Raw genomic sequence first — 26480 nt, forward strand, 5'->3', positions numbered from 1 at the left:
GGTCACGGGAAGCCCAGCCTCCCCTCTTAAAGGAGACGGGCAAGCTCCTCCGTGCTGGAAGTCGGCGGGTCTTACACCACCCGCGAACGTACGGGGAAAGAAAGCGGGGGGGAAGTCTCTAAATCGGGGCGAAACCGCCAACAGGGAGGCCGCCGCCGCCTGCGGCTTTGCTGACCCTGTGGGGGATAAACGCCTGCGCGCACCCCGGGGGTGACGACCCCAGCGGAGGGATACCTCTTTTTCAGCCAAGGAACGTCTGAGACGAGCGGAGGGGGACGGCAAGGATAGAACCGCCGCCGATCCTTGACGTGTGGGAGGAGAGGGGGGGGCTGCCGGCTCCGCGGCAGGGAGCGCCAAGGCGGGCAGGAGGAGAACACCCGCTGCTGGCGAGTGGGGGGGGGGGAGAACGGGGCCCCCGGGCCCCTTTGGGGGTAAAGTAGTCCCCGGCCTCCCCCTACGCCGCTGGAGGGGGTACCGTGCGGAGGCAGACGGCGCACTGATCGGTGCTGCGGCTTCAGCTGATAATTGAAGGGAAGAGGCGCCGGGCAGGACAGAAAAGGAGCCGGAGAGCCACAGAGCGCTTTTGCAGAGGCCGCGTCGGGATAAACTAGGTACTGTGGCTCGAGGCGGACCAGGCCTGTTTTTCAACGCCGGGGTTTCTGTGGGAGGGAAAGCGACTCTTCGGCTCCCCCCCTCCCCTCCGCCCGTTCTTCGCCGGGGGGCCGGAGTCGGGGAATGTGGGGCGGCGTTGGGTTAGAACATGACAGGGGGAGGTTGGTGGTGTGGTAGTCCCGGGCCCGGCGGGGGCGGGTGGGAAAGAAAGGGGAAGGTTGTTGGTATGTGTGTGGTGGTGGCGGCGGCTTGAGGCCTTGAATAGGTTTTCAGGAAGTCCTCGCCATAAAGAGGTCTCCTAATATGTACCTCATATACAAGGTGTTGGGGGGGGCGGCGGAGGAGGAGGAAATACTAAACGTAAAAGGTTGGCTTCTTTCTCCCCGACCCCCTCGCTCCGTTCCTAAGAAGAGGAATAGTGAAGAGGAGAAGCAGCCAGGGTGGCAGAAATGGGAGCTGACAAAATGGCCAAACGGCTGCCTGAAGCTTTATCGTCATTCAGCCCTTCCCTTCTTTTCTTCGCCTTCCACGCTCCCGTGTAAGCGGCTCCCTGTTAATGGGATGAATCTGGACCCCACCTTTTATGCCTGGGTTCACAGGAGCGCAGGATGCCCCATATCGCAGCCCTGCTCCTCTTTGCGGGCCTACCTTTAAACCTTCCCTCCCCCCCCCCGCCACGGTTAAGATTGGCGTTCTGGCTTGTGTGTGATTAAATACAAAAGGACAATGTCAGTGTTGACACTGCGCCCGGGTCTGTATTCGGCCCTGCTTCACAAACTCCCCCCAACCTCTTTGCTAGCCCCTGTCCTCCCCAGGGAGGCCCCTTTTTATTTTGTTTTCTTGAAGTGAGCTACTGAGTCCCACTGAATTAGGCGTAGGGGAGGGTGGAAAGCAGCCCCCTTTTAGCCCAACGGCGTCGTCGGCGTCGACAATAAAAAAAAGAGAAATGCTAAATGATCTGCTGACTCCATATTGGCCTGGCTTTGGGGGCTGGGGAAGGGGGAAATCGTACTCCGCTAAGCGGAAAAGGGTGTTTGTTTATCCAGTCCCTTTCGGCACTTGGTCCCATTACCGGAGCAGATTCCTTTCACCCCTATAATTTTAGAGTTGGTTTGTGTTCCTGACGCCTTCGAGAAGAAACTAGCGTGAGGCTTGTTTGCATAACGCGTCGTATTTGGCTATTTACATTCTTTTTTTCTCCTCCTCCACGCCTCGCTTTTGTATCTGCCGACTACTACCGGGCTAGCATTCAAACTGATACCGGGGCTTTTGCCAGCCGTACAGGCCCAGCTGCCTGCTGTACAACTTTTATTGTTCCTCCTAATGGCCAGTCCTGTAGGGGTGGGGTGTTCTTCGCAGTAGGGTTTTTAAAGGCATCAGGAATTCGAAAAAGTTTAGATTAGGAACAAGGAAACATTAGGGCGGGGTGAGTGGAAAGTTTTATCGGAGGCTTTAGGGAAAAACAACGATGTATGGAACAAAGGTCCTGCCTGTATCAGAGGCCTACATACTAGGCCTGACTATGTCGCATTTACACAGAGGAAAGAAATGAGATCTTGGCATTGGTCTATGGATTCAGTGCCTGCCATGCATTTGAGAAACGTTTCTAGAATTCGTGTAGCTGGATTTCAGGATTGTTTTCATACTGCAACCAAGATGTAATAGTTCTGCTGTGGATTTTTTTTTTTTTATGAAAGTAGTTCTCATAACCCTTTTCATCAGGAGAATTGATTTGATACAGATTTAAGGCAAGATCCCATTTTTTTAAAAAACGTGATTTTCCTAACTGTGACTTAATGATACTGTTAGGCCTGTCCAACATTTTTTTTCAAAAAAATATTAAGGGGGGATTCAAGGAAAATGGGGCAAGATTCTTTGCAGTGAAAAGGAGAAACCTTTCATAGCAATCCAAAATGAAGTTTTCTTCAAAACGTGTATACATAAATGTGAACAGAAATGTTGCCCTTTTGGGGGTGGGTGGGATAGTTTTTATTGCTTTTATTGCATTCAACTTATTCTGAAGAAAGGCAACCAATAACTTTGAGACTGTTTAAAAATACTGAGATAAAATAAAGCTCTTTTAAATTTAAAGATTTGTCCACAGTTATACATTCAGTCCACCAGAAACTTCAACTAACTTTACCTTTTAAAAAGGTAAACATTATTACCTTATATTATTTAAGTGCAGCTTTTAAATTACTGCTTGCCTTTCTCTAAAATTTAAGAAACCTGATGCATTGGAAGTGGTCTATAACATAAAAGGTGATGCATGAATAGAAACTAATCTCCAGCACCATCACTTATGTATCAGCAGGTGTTGTGTTGCTGCTGTTTCTGTGTTTTGATAATTTTTTTATGCCTTTCTTTCAGGTACCTCTGACTTTCCTCTATCTTTGTGTTGCACACATGCATACTGTTAAATCAGGGGTAGGCAACCTAAGGCTCGTGGGCCCAATTGCCTTCTCAATCCGGCCCGCGGATGGTTCGGGAATCAGCGTGTTTTTACATGAGTAGAATGTGTGCTTTTATTTAAAATGCACCTCTGGGTTATTTGTGGGGCACAGGAATTCATTCATCCCCCCCCCAAAATAGTCCGGCCCCCCACATGGTCTGAGAGATGGTGGACCGGCCCACAACTGGAAAAGATTGCTGACTCCTGAGTTAAATGCTATACAAAATAAGAGTGGCCACCAGATAGAAGGCTGTGTTTGATGCCACTTTATATTGATTGCTAGGAGTTACACCCTCTCTTCTCTAAGAGATATGAAAGGCTGTGAAGGAAGCTGTAGAAGATCAAGGCCCTGGGGTTGTATTAAAAGATAATACAAGAGAAAGATAATATGAAATAAGAAGTTAGGTAGATATGGGGTGGCTTGAAAAACATGGGAAGTGTACCAAAGTTATGTTGTTCATTTACAGTAAACAATTTTAATATTGTGGAATCTAATCAATGGGGTCAATGTTATCTGCTATAGTTTTGCAGCTCTGATGTTCCTGAGGGTCTTGTTACCTTGGTGTGTAAGTGATGCTGGCACCCAGGAACTAAACAATAGTTCAAGTCAGAATGAATATTTATCTACCATATGCTTTGGACTGGTAGGGAGCTACATCTAACAAGAACCAGATTGTAACACGGAGCAAGGATGAGGTTGTAAAAAGGCCCAAATGACTTGCATGCACCTTTAATTAATATAAAAAGACACCCTGAAATTGATAGCTTCCGATAAGGCTGTTAAATATCAAAGACATTTTTAAAGAGACAATTTTCATAAATAATTTTGTTTCTTTAGCTTAGAAGCAGCTATTTTAAATTAGAATTGGCAAATTTCAAGATATCTAACCTTCAGGAACCGTTGAATATATCTGGACAGCTGTGGTAGAGCAGGAACTCTGAAACTATTTAAAATGTTGTAGGGCAGGCAACAATTGAGTTATGAGAATAAAAGCATCTCTTTTCCACACACCTGAACAAGTTTCATAACTTATTTTCTCTCCCTACAAAACCCTGGTAGAGTGATTCTGTTTGTGGGGGGATTGGGATATCACACAGAATTCTTTATACCCTTTCCATACTAAAGCATTCATTGGAGAAAGGCATGGCACTTAAAATTGCTATAAAAACCAATGTCTCCAGTGAACATAATTTGGACATTTTACATATTGGTCACTATTGAAATTTAAGTGAGTAGCTGAGTTGCCTGCAAGTGTTGTGGAGTTAATAATTCAATAGGCTCAGATAAGCCTGGATGCAAGGACCTCTAACTAAATGTGAATAAAGTGTAAACCTCAAATGCCACATTTCTAGAAGAAGTTAACCTGGCTTAGAATCTGGGCCTTCATTAATGCTCTGTGCGAAAGATAAGCTGGTACCTGTGACTTGGATCTGAATTCCAAAGCAGCATTATCTAGTCCCTGGTTAGCCCTACCAGCTTCTAATCAAGGCTCAGTAAGAATTTTTACTGAGCGTTCGGCTTGAATGAGAATTACTTATATATGTTAAGATTGCCTTTCCATAGTAGGCAAGAAATAGTGAAGAACTGCTGCTGGACAATTAGCTGCTATTTAATACCTCAGTCACTTAATCACTGACTTCCTGGCAATTGAGTATATGCTGCATACCTGTGAAGCTATTAATACAAAATGATGCCGATTAGGATTCAATATCTGTCCAATCAAAAACACTGTCAGTATTGTCGATCCTTTAATATTATAACAACAAAAAAGATAATCAGGTTCAATAGAGTAACAAGAAAGTTGTTTTGTGACCCTATGGCTAGCTTTCAAAAATTGCCATCATTTTTATTCCATGTTTATGCATCTCTTTCCCAAGGACCTCAGCGTGGTGTACAGTATCTCCTCCATTACCCTTGCCACATCCCTGGGAAGTAGGTTAGGCTGAGTAGGAGTGGTCTAATGTTGAAGTGATCATGAATGAATGGGAATTAGAACCAGAGTCTTCCTTATCTAGTGCAACACTCAACATAACAAGGCAAAGACCTTTGCCACTGCCTACTTGTATTCGGAGATGACTGCAGCTATAAATGGGTAACTAGTACTTGATTTAGCCCCCTGGCTACTGCAGAGGAAGGGACAACCTGTTTTTCCTCTTGCTGATAAATGTTTCTGTAATTAAATAAAAATGGTAGGCTGGCATCTTCCCAGTGGCATGCTTGGAATATATGACAATGAGTAAATAGGCAGTCAGTTAACCTGTTTCAGAACTTGCATGCCTGTCTTAATGCCACTTATTCTGATCATCTGTAAGTGGTTGGATTGTTTGAGCCCCTGAGCAAGGACCTGGAGAACAGAATAGCTCCTGAAAATAAATCATCTGGCATATATTTTAATTGGTGCTCAGTGAGTTCTTCACTTGCAGATTTTCTGTTGCTGGAAATTCTACTGAAATCACTTCTTACCAAGTCGACTCCAGTAATTAAGGTTTAATAATTTTTGTTCTTGTTTTAAGGTGCCATAGACTTTTGTTTTTGCTGCAAAAGGCAAACTGCTTGGCAGAGGTATTTGGAGCTAGTCTTCGGTTTGGCTGAAAGTGAGTTTCCTTGAGCTTCCTTAAATCACCTAGTTGGCCTTTTCTACTCCAACAGTACTATTAGGTCTGCCTAGGAATGTTTACTTTAGTAATAATAATAATTTATTCAGTTTACATACTGCCCTTTATCAAAAGATCAAAGGTTGATGGACAACATTAAAAACATATTTTACGGAGCATAATAATAAAAACATAAAACAAAGTATAATCATAGACAGCACAGTAATAAAAATAATCATCATTACATTCCCCCCACCTTGAACAAGCCATAGATTATTTAATGGCTGAAGGCCTGGGTAAAGAGGAATGTTTTTGCCTGGTGCCTAAAGATATGTAATGATAGTGCCAGGTGAGCCTCTCTGGGGAGAGAATCCACAGATGGGGAGCCACCACAGAAAAGGCCTGTCTTCTTGTTGTCACCCTCTGAACCTCTCAGAGAAGGGAACATAGGGAAGAGTCTCAGATGACAAGCACAGTGTCCAGGTCAGTTCATATAAGGAGAGGTGGTTCTTAAGGTATTGAGGTCCTAAGCCATGTTGGGCATTTTGAATTGGGCCCGGAAACTAATCGGTAGCCAGTGCAGTCTGGCCTGGATTGGCATTATATTCTCAAACTGGTGAGCAATTTGGCCATTGAATTTTGCACCTACCTGCTGAAGTTTTAGAACCCGTTTAGACTTCATAATACCAATACATTGAGGCCCTAGGTTGTTTACTGGAGCTGTTGTGTATATAGTTTGGAAAAAAAGAAAGTGTGCATTTCCAATCAATATTATTTCTTCATCTGCTGGGCTCATAGCTAGTTTTCAGTTAACTTAGCATACTGTCTTGGTGAATAAAACAAAGTATAAATCAAGTTTAACTAATATTTGGTCTTCAGCTTTTATGGTGTGTGTAGTTGCTTGCACTCCAAGCACCTCCAGCTACAAAGTAGCAAATATCCTGGGATATGAAGTGGCACTCCAACATTAAACACAGGGGTGTATCTAGGATAAGAAGTTTATTGTTAAGTTTATGCCCTAATGGCTGTAGATTTTGTCCATTTGTTTGCCTGCTCAGTCACCTGGTAGTTAGTTATTGGTTCAAAGGGATGTGCTTGAGCAGGGGTAGTCAACCTTTTTATACCTACCGCCTATTAGCGCGTTGGTCTTTGACCGTAATAAATTATCTATCTACCGCCCACTAATGCATCTTTCTTGATGGTAAAATTTCCTTACCACCCATCAGTGATCAATGGAAGTAGGATTCAGCTTGTGCCGTACAACCCCCGACTGCCCACCTAGAATCCTGAAACACCCCACTAGTGGGCGGTAGGGACCAGGTTGACAACCCCTGTGCTAGGGGCTAGAGTGGGAGTAGAAGGGGTAGGGGAGTAGAAGTGGGTAAGGGGCGGTGGGAAGCTTGCAGTTGTGATGGTCAGGAGAAAATGTAGTGGAAAAGCAAATACAGATATGGACACAAACCAGGGTAGCTAGGCCTCTGAACCCAAGCAACCTGAAATAGGATACAACAATTAGTGGTAATACAACTTTAATTATATATAATTCTGGATGCGATATGAGGAGTACAACTGTATATGTACCTTTTAACTCGGATAGAATCAGCTGAGCTGTTGATAGGATTTCAGTAAATGATTAGGAGACTGATGGTGATGTACAGATATCTTGGTTCTTGAAAGATGTATCTTGCTTAACTTGTCTCATGTGTTAGACCAAGACCAGAGATCAGCTAAAGGCTCTAAAAGTGCACTGTCCACCCAACTGCTGGCTTTCTGGATGATACTATTTTTGGACATTGTGTTGAGATCACCCAGGCTTATTCTTGGCTATTTCTATCAGGACAGCAAGTCTAGCTTCTTGGGGCTGGTGTGAATCCTTGGTCCTCCATTGCATTTACTTTTGTATTAAATAATATTGAGCCTTTTACATGTTCAGTTTGGGAGTCTGGGAGCTGGGGAGATAGCATGCTCTGAACAGAGTTGCTGTCCTTTAGCTTGGGAATGTTCATGGATCCAATGCTATCACTGGAGGTTCAGGTAGCTTCAGTGACTAGGAGTGTCTTTTTCTAGCTCTGGCTGGTTCACTAGCCGTGGCCCCTTTTGGGCAGAGATGACTTGGCCTCAGTTTCCATGCTGTGGTAACATCCAGATTGAACTATTACCATGTGCTCTTTATGAGATTGCCCTTGAAGACTATTTGGAAATTTAAACGGCAACAAATGTGCAGCTCATCTAATACCTGCTTTAATACAGCTGTGCTGGTTGCCAGTTTGTTTCTGGGTCCCATTCAAAGTGCTTATGTTAGTGTTTCTAGCCCTAAATGACTTTGGCTTCAAATATTTGAAATGCTATATATGGTATGGCTACCATATACTCTCTAACATTGGTGTCAGATGAAGTTTGGTGCTCAAACTGCTTACAAAGTCCAAGGTTTCTCTCCTTTCCCCCATCCAATCTTCAGACATGGTGTATCTGCCAAACATACATCTTGTCACTGCTGAATCTAGATTAAGCAGCTTTGCTGAGGAGAAGGGGACTTGATTGGAAGGCAGTAAATTTAGTACATACGTGAGGTAAATACTGGAATAGGTCAGCTTGTTCAACTTTAGCATATTTGCTTCAGTATGTACAAAGTAGAACTATGGCACAATGCCCTTTGAGAGCTGCAGATGTTAAGTATTAAGAAGTTGGGAAATACAGTAAAGTAGAGCAGTGATTCCCAAACTTTTTTCTCATGGCCACTTGAAAATTGCTCAGGGTGTTAATGGACCACCTAATGATTTTTCTGTCCATTGCAGAAGTTGTAATGCACTGTGCTGTATGATTTTTAATTGTATTTTTGTGGTTCTTTCCCCCCTCTTTGATTGTATTTTATTACATTCCAGTTTGAATTCTAATACAATCAAGAACAATAAGCCACAATTAAAATCAATTTGAATATTTAATGTGTACACACACCAGACCAGCTTCATGAAACAAGTGTACAACTAGTGGTCCAGGGACCACAGTTTGGGAACCCTTGAGGTAGAGAAATAAATGTGTGTTTTGGTCTAGGAATATAGGACTGAAAACACTGACTGCGTATTTGAACAAAACTTGGATTACAGCTTGTGGGTTGTCAGGGGTGAGACATAGGTTGAATTTGTGTGACTTGGCTCCCAGTGGGTACAGTAGGACTAGAGGAGGAACAATATACTGGTAATCTCCTCTCTGGGAGCCTGCACACCAGTGTGGACTGCCCAAAGTATATCTTAGCGTTATGTGCAAACCAAGTCATACCAAAGGAATTTCTCTTAAGGTATTTGCTAACAAGATTATTTTAGTTAGAGAGATGTGCTGCTTATCCATTAAACATGTGAGATTTGTTACCTATTATTATTTTTTAATTTATGAATCACCTCTTACATATGTGTTAGGGTGATTCAGAAATATCATAAACACAGCTGAAATAGTTTTTAAAACAGTACAGAAATAACTGAAGAGGGATGATCATTGTGTACTGTTTTTAAACCTAAGGCAGATAACTTTTCATCCAGTTGGAAAAGCCTGTCAAAACAAGAAGGTATTCAGTTGACTCTGGAAAGTACTGATAGTGGGCGTCTGTCTTATCCTGACAGGAATGCTGTGCCACAGAACAGGGGCAACCACACTGAAAGCCCTGCTCTGGCCACTATGAAGTGGTCTTCTGATATATTTGGGACTTGGATGAGAAACAGTCCTACAGAATGTAGTGTAACCCTCTGGGTACATAAAAGTCAGTCTTCTCAAGTAACCTGGTCCTGAACTTTGTGACCTTATATGTTAGTGCCCAAACATGGAATTTGGACCACTAGCAGATTGACAGCCTGTAAAAAAAAAAATCTCCCAAGCATGATGCTAGTGGTTGTTTGCCACCACAAGAATCCTAGTCACTACGTTCTGCAACTAGCAGCAGCTTTCTGGACCAACCTCAAGGGTAGCCCTCATATAGAGCATGTTACAATAATTCAGCCTTGAGGTTAATCGGATTCACAGTATCCCAGTCCAGTAATGGCCATAATAGTCTGACCTGCTGAAACTGATAAAAGGCAGTCCTAGACACTGAGGACACTTGCACCTCCTCCAGGGAGTATTCAACCCCATCCAGATGGGCAACATATTAACTTCCCAGATCTGGGAACCACTCACTAATGGAGCCTCCATCTTGCCAGGATTGAGACTCTGTTTATTAGGTTTCATCCAAGCTAACACTGCATACAGATACCAGTCCAGGGCCTTCTTAACCATTCCAGATTCATTTGCTACAGAGACATAGAGATGTACGTATTGTTGACATCTTGCTCCATTTTTCCTAATTATGGCAACCAAAGGCTTAGCATAGCAGTAGAGACTGCATGGTGCTCTGTGGCACCCCAGAGTTTAAGAGCCAAGAAACAATCATCCAGTTCAAGATGGTTTGAGCATATAATGCCAATCTTCATCTGACTGCATGGACTGCCACTTAGTTTCTGGGCCCAATTTAAAGTGCTGGTTTTGACCTATAAAGCCTTAAATGGCTCAGGGCTGTAATAACTCAAGGACTCTGTCTCCTGTATGATCCGCCCCAGACCCTGTGATCATAATCTTAGGCCCTTCTCTGTGTGCCTCCTCGGTGAGAGGTCTGGAGAGCAGAAACACAAGAACAGGCCTTTCTGCTGTGGCTTCCCACTTGTGGAATGCTCTCCCCAGGGAGTGTCTACTGGTGCCTTCATTACATATCTTTAAGCATCAGGCAAAAACATTCCTCTTCTTCCAGGCCTTTAATTAGCCAATCTATGGCCTTTTAAACTTTTCAGTAATAATCTAGATCAGGAGTTGTCAACCTGGTCCCTACCGCCCACTAGTGGGCATTTCAGGATTCTAGGTGGGCGGTAGGGGGTTCTACAGTACAAGCTGAATCCTCCTTCCATCGAGCACTGGTGGGCGGTAAGAAAATTTTACCATCAAGAAAGATGCATTAGTGGGCAGTAGGTATAAAAAGGTTGACTACCCCTGATCTAGAACCATCCCTTAAGGCAGTGTTTCTCAGACTTGCACCCCAGCTGTTGTCGGACTATAACTCCCATCTCCCTGACCACTGGTCCTGCTAGTTAGGGATGATGGGAGTTGAATTCGAACAGTAGCTGGAGACCCAAGTTTGAGAAACAGTGCCTTAAGGTTAAACCATAATCATTGCAGGATAGATTCCCCATCTCATAGACTGTCTGAGGATACCATGGTCAATTGTATCAAATTACTCCCCTCCCTCTAAAGGCTGATCCAGTCCTGAGCCCAGATCATAACCCAGATAATTTGCTTCCTACAATAATGTCTAAAATTGCACTCAGTACCTTACCCTTAGGTCAGGGGTCCCTTTACCTTACGCTTAAAGTGGGTATTTTCAACTGTTAAATGCCATCAGGTCCAAGGTGCGGTTTAAGAGTGGCCACACAGCTGCCTCCTTCAAGGTGCCAGGCACACCCCTCTCATACAAAGACACATTCACCACACCCTGAACCCACCCAGGCTTTAATTAGCCATGACGGACAAGGGTTGTGAGGGGGAAATAGTTGAATGCATGTTCACAAACACGTTGCTAGCATCATCAGGCTGCAAAAACTGAAGCTGCTTCTAATAGTCAGTGGTCCTGGAATCTCAATTACATAGTTAAAAACAAATGCAATGCTATGACATGTATCCTTAAAGGCATATTGACTTTAGGAATATTATCAATTGTTGAACCTTACTGCTTTATGAAGGTAGCAAAAGCTGATGTTTGATCACATATGCCCAACCTAGGCCTAAAGTTTGTGTGTGTGTGTGTGTGTGTGTGTGTGTGTAGGTAGGTAGATAGATAGATAGATACATAGATAGATATTACTCTTTGAGGCTGGTTACCAAGACAAGTTTTTGTGATTTCAGTCTTCTTAGAATGTTGGCAGCTCAACCTTGGCGTATATATGTAGAACAGCAAATATACCCAACTTAGCTTCATCGTCTCACTTTGACGGCTTTCATGAGCAGAAGGTCAATATTAGCATGGAATCCTTTAGGAATTGGATCTTTGTGAATTCCTGTGCAAAGTGACCTGAATCATTCAGACTATTGTCTGCATCAGAACTGAGCAATCCGCTACTTTCTCCCCTTCTCCAAGTATTGTGATGCAATATCTTTAAAGGGCAGAGCTATATGGACATGCATAGACTTGGTGCTTTCACTTTCTTAGTATAAAGTCTTAATGTGCACGCATGTTCATTCTACCAATGCAGTGACCAACCTAATGTAAACTCTTAATCAGCTAGGCCTGTGTCACTGTGAAAAGTGCAGGTGCATCGTGCTTGCAATTGAGTGCTTGTGAACAGAGATAACAGTTGGATAAGTTGAGACTGTGTGATATAATGGTGGGCAGCTGTTTTCTTAAGAGAGTTATGGGAGCAAGTGCTTATATTAGTTTGGCACTGTGTGTCTAACAGCAGGATAGGCCCGCATTCCTGCTATTGATACTGGAAGATAATATATAATCAAATAGACTACCACTTAGAAAAGGATTTTATTTTTTAAAACCGTCAATTTAATATTTGACCAATAAATTGAGTGGTGTCACAGTCTAAATTTTAATAATGACATAACAGCAGCTTAGAGGAAGAAACAGGTGGTGTGCCATCCAGACTTCCCGTTGAAAATGGTCAAGTATGCATATAAAATTTAAACCATAAATGTCAGTTCAACATTAACATGTAGGAGTGTATTGCTGCCTGCTGCTGAAAAGTTTATGCTGCACTCCTTTCCTGCTCTTGCTGCTGCTGCACTGCAGACAAATCAAACTACAGTAGGACTTGTCATATCCCTCCAAACCCAGGTTCATGGTTTGTTTCCCCCAAGAGCAAGCCTTGGTTACCCATGGCTTGTTTGGAGAGAAACAAACCATGAGCTTTGGTTCAAGCATCCTCACAAGTCAAACTCTGATTTGTTCCCCGGCAGTATGGCAGCAGTAGGAACAGGGCAGGCTTATAAACTAATAAGACAAATAATAAAATAAGATTAACTTTTCACGGCACCAGCTTCTCTCCAAGCAGTGGAGCCCATGAAGGGTAATCCAGATAGGGTGCCATGGTTCTTAGTATCTGCTACAGAATTCTGTAGGACAAATGGATGTGCTCAAATGGGTTAAGTGGCCTGCCCACATACCTGTCATTGGGGTTGGCTGCCATCCATGGAAGGTAGGAAGGCACTGTTGGGAACAGAAGCTTTGCAACTTCCCTTCCTATGACGTTTCTGCAATATACAGGCTGTCCTTCAACACATCCTTCCTGTTATAATGGCACACAGTTTGTTAGTCATGTGTTTTAGAAAATTAATTAGCAACACTCTTCTTAAAAAACAGTACTTACAGAGACAATGGAGACAGCACTGGCTGCTGATGTCAGTAAGTTCAATGTGGCAAAGTCAGTGTTTTTTTCTGGGGGGATGCGGGGGTACACATACCCCCAAACATTTTGTGAATCTAAGTTTGGCCTCATTGAGGGACAGTATTTCAATATGAGTAGGAATATGAGAGTACCCCTAAAACTTTTTTCTAGAAAAAACAACACTGGTTAAAGTAAACGGGTTGTGATCTCAAATACAGTTGATAAGGGGCAAAAGAAGCTTCTTACTCCAGCTCTAGGAGTCAGAAGGGGCAGGTTGCTGCTTTAGTCACTTGACCATGTTTCTTCCCTCTAGGGCTGTGGCAGACTAAACATCTTCCCAGTGTGTCTCTTCTCATAACCCAACTCTGCCAGGAGCAGTGATTGGGAAGTGAAGGGCAGTTCACTACGTAACAAGTGGAAAAATTACCACTGTTGGTTCATTCTTTTGAAACTCTTTTTTCTGAGCATGTTTTGTTTCATAAAACTTCAGTTTTATAAATGAAAATTTTCCTTTGGATTATGTCTTTTTGCTTTACAGTAGTACCCATGCTACTCCAATTTAGTAACAGGAAGGGGATGAATGTATATGAACACATGTATGGACACGACACTTACTAGATGATCATGGACTGTTCAGTCTCTGTCTAGTGAAGCAGCTATTGATTAATGTCTGATGTTTCCATTTAATAAGGGAAAGTTTAACCAAATGTAGTTATGGACTGGGGTATAAATAATGAGATAGGTATGTTGTGCACAGGTTAGTCTCTCTAAGTAGTGAGAGATTTCAAGAGTGCCAGCATACAAATCAGGCTTAGATGAAGGACATTCTGTGTGGTTTTTGTGTGATAGATGTTTTTATTTACACACTAATAATATTGCTACCCTATTGGATCTCTCATTGTCCCCTTGCCCTGAAAGCCGGAACTTTGGATTCAGCACACAGAGCAAGTCAAGCCTGAGTCTGTTTCCATCCCAGTTTTCTTCTTATACTTGCCCCATTGCATTCCCTCCAGACAGACAGGAGAGAAGCCCCCCCTTTATTCTGCTTCTGAAAGCATCAGCTAGTAGTTTCTGTGGCAACCAGTCAGCTGAATTCTTAAGTCATGCAGAGAAATACTTAACACATAGCTAGAACTATTAACTTAACAAAGAAGCTTGTTTGATCACTTTAGCAGTTTGTCTTTCTATCCCAACCTTGGGCTTTGAGGAGACCAGAAGATGCCAACTAGGCTACCTGCCCCCCAAAACCCCACAACCCTCTAAAACAGGAAAAGAAAACTCGGAAGCAGATAACTGCGGATCACAAAAAAATCCTATATATATACTACCATGAACATCCTAATTCCAAAAAGCATATGAGAGTAAATGTTGTGCAATAAAAATGTTAATGTGAATTATCAGACTTGATATTGAAGCCACAATTGATGGTGTGTCCAGACTGAATTGAGATGTAGAAGCAAGTATTTATATATATTTGAATATTGCTTTCAGTGAGCATGACCATGCTTTATCTCCAAATCCTGAATAATCTCATTGTTTATGTGATCTGTAGTGAACAAAGGCAGCTCTTTTTCTTATCCTTCAGTGGTGAGCTGAGTGGTGGCTTATAGAATAGGGAGAAAGGGTTAGCCCTGGTATAAAGTGCACATAGATTGAATCATAGAACTGTATAGTTGGAAAGGGACCACGGAGATTATCTGGTCCAACCCCCTGCAATGCAGGAATCTTTTGCCCAACATGCGGCTTGAACCCACGCCCCTGAGATTAAGTGTCTTATGCCTTAGGATCCATGACAATCCCCAGCACTGGCATGATGTCATTAACGCTGCTGTCGGCAGTTAAGGGCAAAAGTTTGATCTGACTCATTAACTGGGGCATTTTTTGGTTTGTTCGCTTTTTAAAAACAACTGGCCAGCTGATTAAATCTTGGCTGCCTCAAAAATGCATAAATGTTAACATTTTGCATAGTGTAATATATGTAGTCAAAAATAAAAAATGTCTCAGAAGAAGTGACATACTGGATATAGTAACAGAACAACACAATTATATCTAGAAAGAAATATTTTGTTGTTTTGAGCACATACGTTATTTTACTAATAGAAGAAGCATTTTCTTCCTTAATTTTCTAGAGATTAAATCCCTAGAGATTCTACTCTGTTCAATTAACTGAAAGAAAGCTGCAGTAATTTTCATCTAACTAAAACACAGAACCGAACTGTTTTGGCGAGAGGAGGTGCAGAGGAGAGTGGTGGAAAGCCCCATTGTGTTAGCGGGACTTGTTGAGCTGGCCCTGCCAGAGCAACTGTTCAGTTGAATCTGGCCCAAAATCTTTGTTCCTCTGGAGCTACCTGATGTGAAAATGAAACTATAAGATAAAAATGGATTTTAGCAATTTTTTCTTTTTTCCAACTCTTTGTACAATCTTCCCTTGATTCATATTTCTTAACTGAAATAATAATTTGGGTCCTGGTTCTGTCTTGTGCTTTCATGCACAATTGACTCGGAAGGGAGTCAAACTGAGCTCAATGGTACTGACACCTAAAGTATGTAATTGAATTGCTGTTTTAATATGGGTAGCTGATTTACCTTCAGCATAGTAAAGTTAAAGGGACCCCTGACCATTAGGTCCAGTCATGGCCGACTCTGGGGTTGCGGCGCTCATCTCGCTTTATTGGCTAAGGGAGCCGGCGTACAGCTTTCGGGTCATGTGGCCAGCATGACTAAGCCGCTTCTGGCGAACCAGAGCAGCGCACGGAAACGCCATTTACCTTCCCACCGGAGCAGTACCTATTTATCTACTTGCACTTTGACGTGCTTTCGAACTGCTAGGTTGACAGGAGCAGGGACCGAGCAATGGGAGACTACCCCGTCGCGGGGATTACCAACCTTCTGATCGGCAAGTCCTAGGCTCTGTAGTTTAACCCGCAGCGCCACGCGCGTCCCTTCAGCATGGTAGGTAGTACCTTTTAGATAATGGGTACTAATAGTGCTCCTAGGAAGGGGCAATCTGAGGTGGCCTTTCTACTAAAATAGAGAGAGGCCTACATTTAACTTCCCATAGTTCTAACTTACATTACCTCCAAAGTATATAGACATTTCTAAGGGAATTTTAATTTCTACTGTACTGCGGATCTCAGCAGTTGATCATTGGTTTACTACACTGTCCAGTTTCCCCCCTCCCTTTTCTTCTCTTGTCTCATGTTTTGGTAACTCTTGCCTCTGTTGTAATTTCTGTAACTGAGATCAGAATTAAAACAAAAACTACATCTTGCTTAGCATAGTAACAAAGCATAGGACTGATCAACTGTAGCATCCCTGATGCAAATCTCTTCTGCTGCAAACTGTCTTTTTCCGCACATTCAGTGAGTGCCTTAGGCAAGTCATAATTCTTTCAGCCCGCCTATCTGACCTGTTGTCCTGGTTCATATGTAATGCTAAGCCCAAACTATGAACAAGCAATCATGTTTGCTTTGCTTTGTAACTCTAAGCCAAACATGGCTTAGCTCCCAGCAGCACAATAGCATCTGCACTGTGTGGGGGAGCAAAGTGGCTGCCGTTTTCGAAATGTGCCCCCAATATGCTTGCTCATTCATGGTTGGCTGTAGTTTGGTTTAGTGTCCTCTGTGAGCAGAACTTTGTAGTTGTAAATATTCCTAAAAATAGCTGAAATAGAATATAGGAAACAGTTTGAACACTTTAAATGAGATAAATTAAGAATTAAGTAGGCAAATGGTGACACAGAGTGTGGAATTACAGGGTGGCAATGTAGCCTTGCAAATAAGCCCAAAAGGCTAATAGCCCACTTTTTTCTAACTCTATTTTTTAACATGCATTATTTTTTTAAGCCAATTAAAAATGAAATTATTCTCAAACCCTTAAACTTTTTAAATTGCCCTCTAAGGTTGGTGTGGTACATGGATTGTTTAGAAGCAATAGAATAAGGATTACTGTTCTGTGTTTATAAAGGATCCTGAATAGATGGAAGATAATGAAGGGAGGAGGAGTTACAAGTATTTCAGTCTTGTAGTAACTTCGAATAAATAGGTGCCTTTCCTTCCTCCCAAAGACCAGAAAATGTTTCTAGTCAAACTGAGTTGTGTAGCCTGTCCTTAGGTATACTTACCTAGAAATATATATATATTAAAGGGTGTAACATCATGTGATCTTGACAGGTTGGTCATGTGGGAATCCGCCTTAATCTTGACAAGCAGTTCTTGTCCAAAAATAGACCTTGTCATTTCTGCCTTCTGCCTCAAAAAATCTTAGTTGAGATATCAGACATGTGCATATGTTCATAAGTATTGCATGTACTGTTGTGCTTTAAGATATGTACAGTGGTACTTCAGGTTACAGACTCCGCTAACCCAGAAATAGTGCTTCAGGTTAAGAACTTTGCTTCAGGATGAGAACAGAAATCGTGCTACGGCGGCAGCAGGAGGCCCCATTAGCTAAAGTGGTGCTTCAGGTTAAGAACAGTTTCAGGTTAAGTACAGACCTCTGAAACTAATTAAGTACTTAACCTGAGGTACCACTGTACTCATCTGAATTTTTTTTGTTGCAGCATGCATGGAATCTAGTAACAGTTGCAGAATCTAGTAACTAGCATTTCAGATTCTTCTAAAAATCAAGTTTCTGGCTGTCATTCCATAGAGACATTAAATAAATAGTAGTGTTTGCAAAAGGCTTCTGTACTGCAGGGGACTAAAAGATGACTCTGCCCTTGGCACTGACAAAAAACATTCAAACTAGCATTGTATAACTAATGAGTTGCATATGCACAAACCATGCAAACACAATAAATCAAACAGGTAAACAATGTAGTTTAATCCACCTAAGGATATAAGAGCAGAAATCTAGCTTGAGTTTCAGATAGTGATTTTACAGGACTGGCAGTAACTTTTAAAACAAGTCAGTCTACCTAGCTAAGACAATAATAGGTGCTCACATTATAATTACCGTATTTTTCGCCCTATAGGACGCACTTTTTCCCCTCCAAAAATGAAGGGGAAATGTGTGTGCATCCTATGGGGCGAATGCAGGCTTTCGCTGAAGCCTGGAGAACGAGAGGGGTCGGTGTGCACCGACCCCTCTCACTCTCCAGGCTTCAGATAGCTCTCCGCAAGCCATGGGAGAGCTGCGCGACTTCGCGCAGCTCTCCCACCTCTTGCGAAGAGCTGCCTGCACCCAGAAGCCTGGGGTTTCAAGCTTCACGCAGCTCTCCGCAAGCTGTTCTGGGGGATGGGGTTGGGGGAAGCTCAGGCTTCCCCAGCCCCGCGCCTGGGGGGGAAATAATTTTTCCCCCTTTATTCCCCCCCCAAAAAAACTAGGTGCGCCCTATGGGCCGGTGTGCCCTATGGGGCGAAAAACACAGTAAATAGCTTGTGGCCTAAACATGGTTCTCTTTTTAAGAATGGTTCAGACCTTTTTAGAAAATTAAGATTATAATGCAAGTATAAATTAACAAAAAAAACCTCCACTGTGAGTTTAGCATGTTTTGTTAAGGGCTTTCCATGTTCACGGAAACTCCAAAAATGCCAGGAAACTTTATTTAGGCAATATGTGTATGGTGTATTGTGATGTGCTATATTGTGTTTGGTTAAAGCTTCATCGCTAACTTGGAGCAGGATGTATGTCGGTGACGGAGAAGTGGAGCAAAACCCCAAATGCATTTGGTTACTGGAGCTGAAACATGGAGTTCATGCAACTAAAAATATTGTGTTAGGGGGTTGGACTAGATGACTTCTAAGGTTCCACCCAACTCCGTCATTCTGTGTGGGTGGTATTGCTTGCCAGTTGGGTACTTGTAATGTGGAAGAGTAAGGTCAGTTGCATAGATTCCATGTGTCTGTTCAACTAAACAGACAAATCTGGATGTAGGTATACCACATGTAATTAATAATTTTTAAAATTCTTTTTTGGTTGGTTCTCTTGCCATTAGACTGAAAATTTGGGGCAATTGGAAATGGATTTGTATACATTTTAATGCCTTAAGCATTCATGCCAGGTGACTGATGGATCCTTTAGTCCTGTCCTATCCAAAAATATTAAAAGCTCTACAAAAGAAGGCTTAAGCAGAACCTATTTAGTACAATGAAGCTTCTGTGTCAAACCACCCCAAAGCCATACATGTTTTATAACATTTTGGCAAGCTTATGAACAAATGAAACAGAACCTTTTGTGTGCACATTAAATACTTGAACTGCATTACTGCTACACTTAATAAAATGTGACCAAACGGACATGGCTATGGTGTACTCACAATAGGGTAGAACTGAGGAAACTTGAAAGAAACTGGAAGAAAGGAAGAAGAATCTTGTTCAGATGGCATCTTGCTCCTGCAAGAGAGGATAAATAAGCACAAATCATTCAGATAACTGTTGGAGTGTTTTGGACAGAACATTCTTAAGATAAGGCATTAACTTCTGTTCAAACGTGTTACACCCTATAATTTGCTGTTCTATCTCACAATACTTAAATCTGTTACTGAGGGCTAATACTGGTATAACAGCTGTTTCGGCCCAGAATGCTACTATATTTGTAATAATGATGCTAAATATTGATTAGTTGTAACACCTAGCCACGAGGTCTCTTACTTACACACACACACACACACACACACACACACACACACACGGTTACAGCTTCCTATTCTTTAAACTTCAGAGCTGAAATAGTTTTGTCTTTGCACAGAGTCTGTATATAACTGACTGTAAAGAAATGGCACAATCTGATTCATCAGCAAAACTGGCAATTACTAAACATTAGAAAAATACTAAAAGGTGACTTTAGAGGAATATATGATTAAATTAAAGCTAACCTTGTAGTTGTGAACTGAAAGGTGAAATTACATGAAACCACAATGAAGGTTTAAGTAAGAATTGTGGTATTCCATATTACAAACCAATATATTGATATTGCTTGCATAGCATGATAGGCCAAGCTATGGCTCATCAGTTAAGTTTGGCTTAACATGTTGTCTAAAATCACACTTGCAATTAAGGTCTCTTTTCACTAACCACAGTTGGATGCCAAGGCTTGTTTTTGGCTACAGCTTGTGGTTAGTGAGGCGATGCCTTAATCATGAGCCTGAGTTGGGATGATACGCTAAGTCAAGCGTTGGCTTAGCTCAGCTTGCTGCCAGAGCAAAAAGGATGAGTAAGGATCAAAGTGCTTTTAAGAAGAAGAGTTTTTACTTGATATCCCGCCTTTCACTCCCCTTAAGGAGTCTCAAAGCGGCTAACAATCCCCTTTCCCTTCCTCCCCCACAACAAACACTCTGTGAGGTGAGGTAAGTGAGGCTGAGAGACTTCAGAGCAAGGTCACCCAGCAGCTGCATGTGGAGGAGCGGGGAAGCGAACCTGGTTCACCAGATTACAAGTCTTAACCACTACACCATGCTGGTTTAAGCCTTTTTCTGAGAGCCCACACATTTGCATGTTCCCAGTAAGCCATAGTTCACCTTACTGTGTCGTGTGTGAAAGTTTGTGCTTTTATAAGTACAAATATTTTTGAAATCAGTAAATAAAGCATGGTTTTATATAAAACTAAGCATAAGCCCATGCACTACCATAAAATGTGTACTGGAATAAGGAAGACCTTGTCATGCACCTGTTCAGCAAGGATGATGCCTGTAATCTCAGTTGGGAGTGAATTCACAGACTTGGGCTTGCAACACTGAACTGATAATTTTGTCTTTCAAAAACCACCTCACATTTAACACTCACCTCTCATTAGCAGCTGAAACAAAGCCTGTATATGTAGAATAGCATTTGCCCCCATTCATCTTATTCATCTGCCCTCCTGTACTATTGAAACCAAGCTGGCAGGATCCTCTGCTCTGTCTCTGTGCTTCTGTGCTTATTGTAAAGCACTATGATCTTGTACTTCAGGGGTGGGAAATCTGTGGCCCTCCAAATATTGTTGGATTACAAAAAAGGGCATTCCTGGCAATTGGCCATGTCAGCTGAGGTTGATGGAAGGTATATTCTCAACAAGATTGCTTACCTGGAAGTGATTTCCAGTGAATTCAATTGGGGCTACTTCTGAGTGTGTAAATGACTGCAACATAAGCAAAAGGTATTTTCCTACCTGTTTTCTAGATAATTGTTTCCATGCTAAGTCTAAAGAACGGGTGGAGGGTGAAATACTGTGAATGGATTAAGTATAAAATGTCATGGTCAACACACTTCTGGGACTAGCTGCTGTACTTGGAAATGGTGCAAACGTTAGATTTTTTTTATCACCAAGGACATTGGCATCGCAGTGTGGAGCTTTACTTCTGAGGTCATTAGCAAAGTAATATGTTTTCAAGCCTCACAGCCATCGTATGCATTTTTGCTCTTCATAAACCCTTAAAATGCAGTGCTGCAATGTAGTTGCTGTAACATTCCCAAAGTCATTATTTATCTTTAAACATTGGACAAATTTAAATGCTATTTATTGACAGTGTATGCTGAAATCATGCCTTTGGTAAGGTCTTCCTTCCTTGCAGATTAGCCATCTTTGAGCTTCTCCTTGGCTAAGAGTGGCATATTCATCTATGGCCTTTTAAACTTGGGGGGTGGGGGGTGGCTAGTGGTATTGTTTTTGTTTGCTTCTATGTTATATATTTCTCAGTTTTTATAATGTAAACCGCCCTGTGATTTTGGGATGAAGGTTGTATAGAAATTTAATAAACCAATAAACTAGTATTACAGTCTGAGCAATCTGTGCTCGTTTATACAAACATTTGTTGAGGAACCTTGTTGAAGGGACTGTCACAAAATTAAAGTAGTGATGTTTGTGCATTGGAGAGCAGCACATGTAAGAACTGATATATGTGATGCTCTCACAGTTCTCCCATTCCCTTAACTATGAGGGATTACTCAACAACTCTCATTTTTCTGCATGAATTAATCAGTCTATTACTGATTAAGGCTTATATTGGAACTGACTTTAACTATTCTTGGCACTAACTAGGGTTTTGGCCAGGATTTGAAGCTAGTTCCAACTGTCTAGTAATGACTCTAGTTGGCATCAATGGTGGTTGAAGCTGGGGGTTTTTTGAAAAAGAGAATACTATGTTTCTGCAACCTAGTGATGGCCAAGGGGATATTGTGTACATAAGCCCTTTCTGATTTGGTTTAAATCTGTTGATTATTATTTTTTTTTAAAATCACTGATTGTGTTCTCTTTCTCTTTCTATCTGCTAATGTATCCTAGCAAGCAATGCTTTAGAAACTTTAATAAGGGATAGTTGGTCATTGTTTGAAACGTTCATTGGTATATAATTCTGTTTTCTCTAAAATAATTGTGAGTATTAATTAACCTTTATCATAAGATGTAAACATTGCAACAGAGGCCAGATAATCTCATTGGGGCTCTTTTTTTGTCTTTCAGTGAATGGTAGTGTCTAGAAAGGGTATGTCCCTTCAGGAGAGAGGTGCCAATGTCCAACCGGCCTAGTAACAGTCCAGGGGGCTCACTGCGACGTTCACAAAGGAACACTGTCGGGGCCCAACCGCAAGACGACGCAGTAGGAGGAAGGTATGACTCGTTACCTACAAGCTTCTGATCATCAGAGGTTTAACACTTGAGGGGAGATAACCCAATAAATCTTTTTCTTTATTTAGGCCAGATAACTGTACTTCCCTTGCATTTATTAGTATCTCTGAAATGTCTCCTTTTGGTTCAGGTTTTTAGTACAGATTTCTTTGGAAAAGAGACTAAAATGGCCTGTTGTACATTTGGCTTTATCTTGCAGCAAGAATGTTAAAATAATTTTACATCTGAGTGTTGATTTATGCACCAGCCTCTCAGCATGGCTTTACCTTGACGCAGCAGACATAACATATGCACATAGCTATTTGGTGTTGGCATCCATCTGTCTTCAAGGACAGTGGAGTGCGCCTCCAGGGGTAAAGTCAAACCGCTCCATTAGCAGCACTGCAGTGACCTCTCCTTTCCTACTATGTGTATAGGAGCAGGACTTTGGAAGTTTTAATTTCAGTTTAAGCTGGTCATGGCTTCCTCTCATGTCTGAAACTAGGAGTCATGGTTGGACAGTAAATATGGCCAGCCTCAAAACAAGCCAATTTCAGACCATGGGTTCTGAAGTTGACGGTTTTTTAAAGCTTTCCACTGGCTTTTGAAGCACTTGTTTACGCAAATATATTGACCTGGATATTTATCTTTTAATAGCTTGTTTAACTGGTTTTTAATGCTTTGTAAACCATTTAGAAACATATTTTGACATTCAGGGATGCATAATAAATTTTAAATAAATTACTCTAAATCCAGAAATAGAACAGCATCTTTTTAATAATTACTGTATGCCCTGTATTCTCCACACAAAAGTTGGTGAATCTGACTTGACAGGATGTGGTATGACTGACTAGATTTATGTTTAAACAGATGCAGCTTAATTTTCAGATATTTAATTCAAATGCTATTAACTTTAGAAATATTGAGTAACTGAACTCTCAAGTGGCCAAGATATATCAAGCAATTGGTCTGCATAATTAAGAAGGAGATGGACTCTGGTGGCTGATCATATTACTTAACCGTGCCTGGGCACATCTCCCTCAGCATTACGTCAGTAGTGCATGTGGCAGCTTGTGCTTCACCTTCTCTTCACTTATTTCTAATTTCTGTATAACACAGGAACAGTGATTCTTCTCCCCCCCCCCCCCATTTCAAAGGATAATGGTAAACTGTTGCCAACCACTAGCATTTCTTTATTCATAGTCTGAATTGCTTAGTGCTGACTCTTCCTTCTGATTATTCCGTGTCAATTCTAAGATAGCAACCCCCCGCCAAAACACCCATAGCTTCTACTTTGCTTTTTTAAAAGCTTTTTGTAAAAGTTAACTTTCTACCTGGAAGTAAAAGTCCAGTAGTGCCTCTTACTGTTGAATGATAATGAATTATGAGTGTTAACAATTAAGAAATGGAGATGTTTGTAGTCTTCCTTTTCCAATTATAGCACTATATGCTAAATTAATAGTAATAGTAATAAATTACTTATACCCCGCCCATCTGGCTGGGTTTCCCCAGCCACTCTGGGAGGCTTCCAACAGGAGATTAAAAATACATTAAAACATCAGTCATTAAAAAACTTCCCTAAACAGGGCTGCCTTCAGATGTCTTATAAACGTCAGATAGTTGTTTATTTCATTGACATCTAATTTATTTTGGTAAATAAAAATGCTAAATGTATATTTGGTGAATAATTACAAATAATTACAAATAATCAAGTTACAAATAATTTAATGGAGCTGCAGGATTTATCAACTACAGAATCATTGTGCAAATGTTCATCATTTGTGTAGAGGGGAAGTCAGAAGTTTGGAGCATTTCTTAGTTGCCCGTATGCATATTGTTAGTAAGAGGAAATGCAAATGAATATAGGAAACTACAAACTTCCAAATAGGTTCATGATTCCAAATCTCTGCTTAATGTCAATGATTGAAAGACTGAAAAGGCCAGGAAATATAAAGAATACTAATTTGGGATATAATTTCATTTGAGAGAGTTGATGTCTTGATATACCTAACTTTTCTCCCTAGAACATCTTTGTATAGGCTTAGTAGAAAACTATACTGCAAATATACTCCATGTATACATTTGTCTTTGTATGCCAGTTTTCCTGATAGCTTTCTGTTCTTATTTGCTGACAGGTCACATTTAGGGCAGGCAAAACATAAGGCACATAGCCCTTCTGAAAGTAGAAAATCAGTATCAAAGGCACCCAAAGTGCAGTCCAATACTACTTCTGAACAGTCCAAGGGACAAGTTTCTAAAAGGTAACTTGTATTTTTCTGAATTTACAAATATAACTTCAGTATATATTGTAATCTTCATTGTCGTATCTGTTGTAAGCAATAACAATTTTATTTATGGATGCTATATAGTTATATGTGCTATGTAAAGAAGTGCTTCCTTTTGTCTACCCTGAACCACCACCACGTCATTTGATGACCCCAGTTTCTGTTATATCTGCTATTTCTTGAACTGCAGCCTGGAAACTTTTCCCCAGCTATACTGCATTTTTGAATATCCATTAACTTTTTGGTGAAAATTCTAAAATGGAAAAAGGAAAAAAAAGAATGCAATACTGAAGTGGTCACTTTTCATTATTAATTCTTTAGTATGTTAGAGACACACATGTTGACAATACAAATTTCTGTAAAGCTTTCAGCACTACTGCTTCAATCAAAGCTGCTTACTAAAATCAGAATTAAAAGTTTCATGTAGATTTTTGCATTTTAGATAGTAAAAAAAGTAACTATTACAATTTCCTTTCCTTGAAATACCACAAATTAAACAGCTGGATGACTTTATAGATGATGATGATGATGATTATACTGCTTTTTTCTCCCCCTCAACAGAGGCTGTACCTCATCTGCTATTATAATTCCACAACAAGAGGCTCTGGACACAGACAATACTTTGGAGCGGCAAAAACCAGGGCAGGTGCCTAAAAAGGACAGTCCTCGAGGAGTGAAACGCAGTGCTAGCCCAGATTACAACCAGACAAATTCTCCTAGCCCTGCCAAAAAAACCAAAGCACTTCAGCACGCTGATTCTTCCTCAGATTTGGAAACAAACAAGCCACAGACTAAGTCTAAGAAAAGACACTTGCATCAAGAGCAGGAGTCAAAGTCTTCACAATTGCCATCAACAAGCAAGGCTCATACCAGAAAGGGTGGAGCTGCCAGTGGCTCCCGAAGCCAGAAACGGAAAAGGACAGAGACCTCATCCATTGTAAAGAGTCGTCCACCAGCTGAATCGACTGGCAGTGAAGAGAGACCAGCAAAACCCACCAAGCTGGCTTCAAAATCAGCGAGCTCAGCCAAAGCTGGGTGTAGCACCATCACAGATTCTTCTTCTTCAGCCTCCACATCCTCCTCCTCTTCTGTTGTTGCTTCTGCCTCTTCTGCTGTTCCTCAGGGTGCCAGAGTGAAACAGGGGAAAGACCAGAGTAAGGCCAGGCGTTCCAGATCTGCATCCAGCCCCAGCCCACGGAGAAGTAGCCGTGATAAAGAACAGAATAAAATAAGTGGCTCTTCAAAGTTTGATTGGGCTGCTCGTTTCAGCCCCAAGGTTAGCCTGCCTAAAACAAAACTGACTCTGCCAGGCTCTTCTAAGCCAGAGGCATCAAAACCCGGGCCTTCAGGATTGCAGGCTAAACTAGCAAGTAAGTTGAAAATGTTTTTACTTATGTGAGGGCTTGAAATTTGACCACCTTATGTAACATGCTTATTGTGCAGGATTTGCATTAAATAGTATAAGAAGTAATTTGCAGGTGAGAATCATGGGGAGGGGAAGTCTGTACAGCTGTTATAGCCAAGGAGAAGCTACTGTAATACTTCAGCTATAGATGCAGAGTTGTATATTTGAATACTTCCCCATAGGGGGGACAACTCCATGTTGAAGAA

The 26480-nt window shown here is 41.6% G+C and overlaps 1 protein-coding gene across 8 annotated transcripts in view; it reads left to right on the forward strand.

The window, feature by feature from the left end:
• Positions 1-470: 470 nt before the first annotated feature.
• Positions 471-26480, forward strand: part of TRIP12 (thyroid hormone receptor interactor 12) — a 69549-nt gene continuing 43539 nt past the window's right edge. For 5 of the 8 annotated variants that reach the window (XR_014548063.1, XM_083613646.1, XM_083613648.1 and 2 more), the window contains exons 1-4: positions 471-611; positions 22441-22587; positions 24720-24845; positions 25431-26239. Coding sequence is in view for 7 of the 8 variants with exons in the window: in XM_083613646.1 (XP_083469772.1) it covers positions 22490-22587; positions 24720-24845; positions 25431-26239 (1033 nt within the window). In the remaining variant the exon portion in view is untranslated. Of the gene's footprint in view, positions 612-806; positions 1151-22440; positions 22588-24719; positions 24846-25430; positions 26240-26480 lie in introns of those variants that run through there. The other 3 variants (XM_083613647.1, XM_083613651.1, XM_083613649.1) reach the window with 3 other exon arrangements.

This window comes from Podarcis filfolensis (assembly GCF_964270895.1).
Source record: "Podarcis filfolensis genome assembly, chromosome: 5".
Taxonomy (NCBI): Eukaryota; Metazoa; Chordata; class Lepidosauria; order Squamata; family Lacertidae; genus Podarcis; species Podarcis filfolensis.